At 34.4% G+C, this 8,075-nt stretch overlaps 1 protein-coding gene across 1 annotated transcript in view; it reads left to right on the forward strand.

Moving 5' to 3' along the window:
• The first annotated feature begins 1,536 nt into the window (after window positions 1-1,536).
• The window catches only part of LOC119674850, a 10,420-nt gene continuing 3,881 nt past the window's right edge, over window positions 1,537-8,075 (forward strand). Inside the window, exons 1-4 of the mRNA XM_038086007.1 lie at window positions 1,537-1,746; window positions 2,649-3,740; window positions 3,814-4,432; window positions 4,498-5,300. Coding sequence (XP_037941935.1) covers window positions 1,537-1,746; window positions 2,649-3,740; window positions 3,814-4,432; window positions 4,498-5,300 — 2,724 coding nt within the window. The remainder of the gene's footprint in view (window positions 1,747-2,648; window positions 3,741-3,813; window positions 4,433-4,497; window positions 5,301-8,075) is intronic.

An 8,075-nucleotide genomic window follows, 5' to 3' on the forward strand; every position in this document is an offset into this window, starting at 1 on the left:
AGGAGTATTTTTGTAGTTAATGTTCAATTTTTATTAAAATAATATTTTCAATATTTTTGGGGTTTCAAAATTAAACAATAAATATTTCTCCTTAAAAATGGCATTTAAATATTTTTAATCGATGACATAGTTTTTCAGTAATAGCGTAAGAAATTTTAAAATTGGTATTGGATGAAATAAGCTGAGAGTCACTGTATATAAGAATTATATTTTCCTACTTTTTTCACGTTCACGAATGTGAATCACCAATAATGTGACACCAATAATGTGATAACAACAACAATCATTAACGAGATAGGTGCAAACCCAGTTTTTTTTAGTTTGATTTTATTTAAAATTAATTCAATTTTTCACAAAAAAAATATAAAACAATAGAAGCACTTAAAATTCTAAATCTTCCTTTGCCTGTTCACACGCTCAATCACAACCAATTGCCTTCACTTATAACTCACAACTGAAGTGAAAAATTGAAAAACAACAAATATGTTTTTAAACAAATTCAAAAATTCTACATTCACAATAGATAAGATAGCGCTTTTGAATTGCTTTTGAAACTTTATTTTTTATAACATTTTGGCACTTGAATACATGCGATTTTACCACGATAACATCAAATTACTCTCTCTTTTGAGGTTGCAGTATAATAATTTCTTACTACTTGCAATCGTGAACACACTTTGTGCATATTAGTCTTGAGAATATTAAAAAGTTGCCCACTGGTAGGAAAATTCAAAAAGTCACTGACTTATCAAACCGCCCTCGTATGTGGATGATATTGAAGTAGCAACTGAAACTTTAAAAGAACATATACATACCTACATTAACTTAGGTTTTTCATCATTTGGCTGAGGTCGGTTTGGAATTAAATTTCAAGAAATGTAAGTTTGATAATGAGACCGCCGAGTTTCTGGGTTATTAAGCAGGTGAAAAGGGTATTTTACCAAACAGCTCTCATTTGAAGGCGATTATGCACCATCCAATGCCGAAAGCATTACGGGACAACCGTTCATGTCTGGGAATGTTTTCATATTTTCGCAAATTTATTCTAAACTTTGCTAAGATAGCATATCCGCTGCAGCGCCTGCTTAGGTCCGGTGTTGAGTTCTGCATTGATGAGAAAGTCAAAGAAGAGTTTAGATTATGAAAGCAAAGTTCATGACACCACCTGTCTTGACCATATTTAATCACACTAAAGAAACCAATTTGCACACTGACGCTAGCAAGTTATGTTTTTGAGCAGTACTTTTGCAGCGACAAAATGATGGAAAATTTCATCCGGCATGTTACGAGTACTATTCCAAAGAGACATCGTCAGAGGAGTTAAGAATGCACAGCTTCGAGTTAGAAACCTTGGCCATAGTGCACACTCTCAATCGTTTTGAAAACTATCTCAGAGGAATTCCATTCAAAATATTTACTGACTGCAGTGCACTATCACTAACGTTAGAAAAGAAAAACATCAGTCCAAAAATAGCAAGGTAGGCACTTTTATTTGAGCACTTTGATTTTAGAATACAACATCGAAGCGGTATTTCAATGAGTCAAGCGGATGCATTAAGTCGATTTTTTAAAGGTGATGAAACAGAAGCGGAAGATTACTTCACGAGAATTAAAAATAAATTTGTTGCAATGTGTACCTACTCTGACGATGATAATGATACTAAATCTAATAAGCCCGGTATAATAAGAATTCCATGTAAAACGGTGGCTGTTGCTAAGCAGGAAGACTTAGATTTCAATATACAGGTTTTACAAAACCGGGATAGTGAGATGGGTTGGTTTTTAGAGTAAAAACAGATAATAATTTACAATTATATATTCCAGCTGAAATGGAAGACAGTGTTTTTCGTCTCGTTCATGAAAAGATGTGCCATCATATGAAGTTAAAGATAGAGAAGTTTATAAAAAATTGTTTGCGTTGTATGATTTGTTCTCCACCAGGACGTGTAAATGAACACAATCTTTACAACATTCCAAAAAACCTGTTCCGTTCGACACTATTCACGTGGATCATTTTGGACATCTGCCATCAATTCAATCTGTGCGAAAACATCATAGTGTGTGTTGTGTGTAACTTACGTATTTCTCTAAGTACATATAAATAGTAGGTTTACGTCCTTAAATAATAAATATGTTAATATATTATTTGTTTACATACTATTTTGAATCATTTGTGAATCATACTATTTGTGAATCAAAAAGCGATCAAATTTATCTTCTGGATTTATTAGTATGTATAAATGACCAATTTGTGCTCATTCCTCCAAATAGGTACAATACCGATACCGGGATTGATGGGATGAACGTTTCAAAGTTTAGGTTCAGTTTGATAGTTGTCACAAAGGTCCTATTGTCTAATTATGAAGTCTTCCTGATGTGTGGTCAGTAAATAGTTTTTGCTTGTTTTGCAAATTTAAGTATTGTTACGACCTCTTACCAAAATTTTAAATGCGGTTTTTCTACAAAACCAGGATTGCAACTATTACATACTCTAAGATTGGTAGATCCTATTGACGATTGTCTTAAAAGACATGCTCCATTGATGTATGAATGATTAATTTACAAAAATTAAAGACAAAAATATTATTGATTTAGAAAAGTTAAAATGTAATTATGGTAACACTAACATATATTTCGAATTTCTGTAGGTTTTCAGTGATGACGGTATGCCGACCAAAGTTTGTAGTGATTGTCGCTTGATGTTTGAGTACAGCTATTCCTTTAAGCAAATGTGTAAACGTGCAGAAACTCTACTACGGCAGTATCCACTCACTGGTAAATGGCCGAAACCATTACAAAAACCAACGCCACCAGATCTACAAACTGTAACAAAATCTACAACCAATAAGGAAAGCAAGACTATTTTGAACCAGAAACCAATGCAAATAAATCGTACTAATAAAAATTCGGAAAACAATAAAGATGAACAAACAAAAATTGTCGTAAAGAAATTGCTGAATGCAGATCCCGCAGATTCTCCTGAACCGCCGGTACCGATACGCATAAAAAAAGAAAAACTTGAGTTTGACGCTTTAAGCATAATGAACAAAATAGAAAATAATGATGAACTCTCAATAGATGATGTACAGCGTTTTATTGATTCGGATGGTTTTGCTGAAGAAACCCCTAAACCAACGGGTAAACCAAAACTTTTAAATAAGTCCTCTATACGCATTTTGAATAAGGATGTAGAAATCGATATTGAGCCGCTATTAAGCAGGCCACAGGTAACACGTGATGAAGATGGTAACGTTGCTATTGTTACAGAAATACTAGTACCAAGCGAAAACTATGAACCAGAAGATGAACTTATCAAACAAGCGCGACCAGTGAAAACAAATGTGTTTCCATGTCCAGAGTGTGAACGCTCATTTCCGCTACGACAATTGCGTGATATTCATATGGCCAATCATGTTCGCGAACGCTGTTTTCAATGTCCTGATTGCGATAAATCATTCTTCTCGAAGTATGACTTGCAGAAACACAGTGTGATTCACACCGGATATCGTCCTTTTAAATGCACAATTTGTGATAAAGCGTTCACACGTGCTACTTTACTATATCGCCATGAGAAAAGCCACACTGATGTACCTAAGCATTTATGTGTACATTGCGAGAGACCGTTTCTCTCAAAAGAGGAATTGGAAAAGCATACCGAACGTCACCTTAAAAATAGACCATTCAAATGTAAGATTTGTAATAAGGGATTCGCATTTAAGCAAGGCAAAGAACGCCATGAGGTTTGTTTACAATTTTTTTTTTAAATAATTTTTTATTATAACAAATTTTTTTATATTTATATGTGTGTTTTAGGTCATACATTCGAGAGTACAGCCGAATCCTTGCCAATACTGCGATCAGAGTTTTTCAACACCCAGTAAGTTGGCTCGTCACTTGACTGCACATGCTGGATCACGTCCATATCCTTGTAAATTCTGTTCAAAATCGTACTTACTTTCACACCATTTGACTCGTCACTTACGCTCTCATAAACAAGAAAACTATGTATGTCCCATCTGTAATAAAGCTTTCAAGAAGAGAGAATTACTCATATATCATTCCGCTGTTCACGCAATTAAAAACCTAACATGCTCACTTTGTGAGGAAACTTTCGCTACTAGTGAGGAGGTTTCATTACATATAAAACAACACGCCGACAATCCAACATATGCGTGCGTTTTCTGTGACTTACAATTTAGCCTTAATAGTACTCTGGATGCTCATGTGCTCGAGCATCATGCGGAAGACATGCAGGCTTATAATGACGATCCAAAAAGTGATAATAAAAGTACGGAAAATAGCGGCAGCGAAAAGGAGGATAGCAATCCAGAGTTTCAAGAAGCAGTTGAATATATCATTGACGAGTTTCCTTTGGAATGTAGTTCAAATGAACAACAAAATATAATAAAAGTGGAACCAGAAGAAACGGAAGGTAACTTAATGTTCGACAACACGCTAATTTATAAATTTAAAGTTTTTTATTTTTTTGTTTTTTAGTATTAAACGATCAACCAAAAATAGTCAGTCAAATTGTTATACAACCAGGACAAAGTAAGAAACGAGGAGCCAATGAAATTCGCAATACTAAATCTATAACAAATTGTGAAGAGTTTCAGTATATAGACTCAGACGACCCACCAATCGAACCACCGAGAAAACAACCAAAAGTTACTGATAAAAAAATTCCAGTAACTTCGAAGGTGGTAAGACAAAGAAATCCTAAAACGGCTGCAGCTATTACCCAGCAAGAAACTGTGAACTCAGGAAATGCGTCTCCTAAGTTGAAACAAACTACCTTAACTTCGGTTCTAAAAGTTTTACCAAAAGGCATAACTATACGTAAAGCTGGAGGTAGTGAAGTTAGTCCAGTTGCTACTGCAGTGCCAAAGGTTGTGACATCACCAAAAGGTGCTGAAAAGACATCATCTCCAGCAAAGTCAAAATTCACTGAAACAAAACAAGTATCGAAATTAGTTAAAACTTCTCCAAACACACGTGCTAATGCATCACCAAAGAGTATGCCGGCAACTAATAAGAATTCTAATTCCCCAACTCAACAAGCACTTGTAGAAGCAAAGACAAGTACTGGGAGTAGTCCACAAACTGATAAAAATGCTGCGAGCTCTCCGAAAACAAATCAAAAACCATTTACCGAAAAAATTTTGCCCAATGGTAAAAAAGTTAGACAAATGGTAGTATCAAAGTCGGAAGCCGCTGCAATGATGAAAGCAGGAAAAGTTTTTGTACAGAACGGAAATATGATACTTAAACTCAGTCCCACATCGAGCAAAAAGGAAGTCTGAATTTTACTTCCACAAGTACTTTCATACGTTATTTAAGTTTTAAAAAAATTTTCAATTTGCAAATGAATTCACATATATGTTATATACCTACATATATATATGTATGTTGCATCCAATAAGTTTCATTATTTCAGTCAAGTGAATTCATTTTTATATGATATATAATGATATATGATGTATTCTTACATTTGATAATTATATCCTTTATAATATTAGTTTTCATATAGTTTGCAACAGCCAAAATAATTTTTTTTAATTACGTATTGGCTAAATAATATATTGTCGATAACACAGTGCAAAGTAACTTATCATAAATAATTTAATCAATAAAAACTGCAAAAATATTAATTGTACTTTGCTCATACACTTAGATATTGTATATATGCATTGGGTTAGTCATATAGTCTCAAACATTATTCGAACTAATCGAAACACCGTGCATGTGCATCTTGATGTAATTGTTATCGTTATTGTAATAGCCTGTCAACATCTTCTGGTACATTTGCTTTTAGGAGTAGTGAACAATATTTGGTTGTCGAAATTGACATGTGGATCCTGAAATCATGAATGATGAATGGGGTTCAAGTATAGCCTCCGCCAGTTAGCCCGATCAGTTGCTTGCTGTCGCCAGTTGGGCGTACTCAGCGCCCCCAAATCGTTGGTCTCCTGGTCCTTCCACCGAAGATGCGGACGTCCTTTACCGCGTTTTCCACATGCGGGAAAATGTATCAAACAACTTTCTAGTCGGAGCATTTTCTTCCATTCACACGACATGATCAAGACAGCGAAATCGCTGAATTTTTATGTCAATGTCGCGGTCTATCTCATACAGCTCATCGTTCCATCTAATTCGATATTCGTCGCCAATGCGTTAGGGACCATAGATCTTCTGAAGAATTTTTCTCTCGAATGCTCCTAACGCCTTCTCATCACTGTTGGTAGTTGTCCAAGCTTCTGCACCATACAACAGGACAGGCATGATAAGAGATTTATAGAGCGTGATTTTTGTTTGTCGAGAGAGGGCTTTATTGCTTACTTAGCCTGAAGTAACATCTGTTGGCAAGAGTGATTGTTCTTTGAATCTCTAGGCTGACGTCATAATTGGTATTTAAGCAAGTTCCTAAATAAACGAAATCTTTCACAACTTCGAACTTAAAATTGTCAATAGTGACGTGGGTCCCAAGACGCTCAGGAGATTTCTTTGTTGACAGAAAGTACTTTGTTTGCCGCATATGGAAGCAGCATTACACTTTTGTAGAATATTGTGCCAGTACGGTTTAAATCTGCTGCTCGAATTATCGTTTCCAACATTAGGTTAAAGTAGTCACACGACAAGGAGTTACCCTGTCTGAAACCTCGTTTGGTATCAAACAGTTCGGAGTGGTTCTTCCCAATTCTAACGGAGCTGGCGATGTTGCTCAACGTTATTTTACATAGCCGTATAAATTTTACTGGTATACCAAATTCAGACATAGCGGCATAGAGAGTGCTTCTAGACGTAGTGTCAAAAACAACTTTGAAATGAACAAATAGGTGGTGTCCAATAGGTGATAAGGTCCAATCAGTTGGTTGACAATTGACTTCAATCTTACACATAGTATGTTTGACAAAACCTTATATGCTTATAAATATAAGCTTACGCTTATGTCTAATGTAAAATAGACGTTCTTCAAACGTCATTTTATGTTCATGTAAAATCTATTTTAGTACCAAGGCGGTTTCTACATAGTAAAGACGATCCAATCAATTAAAATTTTGATATAGCTGGCATAACAGGTATTGCTTAAATTTCAGGATTAAATTGGATCTTATAACCAAGTCAATTTATATCAATTCAAGGTCTTTGCAAAAAGTTGAGCAGGTGTAATAAGGGGTAAGTATATAATTCAGTTGTGTATTTGCGGGCCTTAATCCATATATAATTTTTGATTTTTCACTGCAAAATCAACCTCATTATAATTGGCGTATCAGAAACTTACTCTTACCGCTGCATTATTATTACTACAAATTATTGAATAATCGATTCAAGATTACTCATCAGTAATTTCTAATATATAGTTATCAATAATTTTACTATGTTTTTGATAAAGTTAATAATTTTACTTTTATTATCAGTTTCCTGTGTAATATCTAAGTATTTGAGTTATGGCGAATGTTTTTTTTTTTGTAATAAATGCATTATAATTTAGTATAGGTAAATATGCTTACCAGTTCTTACCGAAGAACGATACAACGAAAACTTGTTTTCAAAGGTCTATTAGAATTATCCATTATTTTTCGACTTGGGCTGGAAACCAAGTCGCCACGTCACTGCATCCTTTGAGAATTATTGTGACAATAATGTGAATCCATTATACTTTCAACAACCATAAATTTAATTTACAAAACCCATCCAATGCGTTTCAAAAATAGAAAATCTTTTAAGACAACACTGGTCTAAGAATCACTAATATCTTGGTAGGTTCGCCTTATTGCACTTCTTATGTAAAATCTTTTTACGGAATAGTAGTCTTCAGGATCACAACCATCTTGGTTAAACTTACCCGATAACACTTTCAATAGAAAATATTTTTACGGGACGCTAATTATCAGGAATCCATATATTTTGAGTAAACTTAAATCATACATAGAAAATATATTTAAGGTACACAAATTTTTAGGACCATATCCGCTTTCATTTTAGTAAATATAAATTAATATTAAGGACGTGTGCGAGTTAGGCTAAGTTGATGCTAAACCAAATGGGAGATTTTTTGGGATTTTTTGCACTGC

The sequence above is a fragment of the Teleopsis dalmanni genome, chromosome 2, assembly GCF_002237135.1.
Source record: "Teleopsis dalmanni isolate 2A chromosome 2, ASM223713v2, whole genome shotgun sequence".
NCBI classification, from domain to species: domain Eukaryota; kingdom Metazoa; phylum Arthropoda; class Insecta; order Diptera; family Diopsidae; genus Teleopsis; species Teleopsis dalmanni.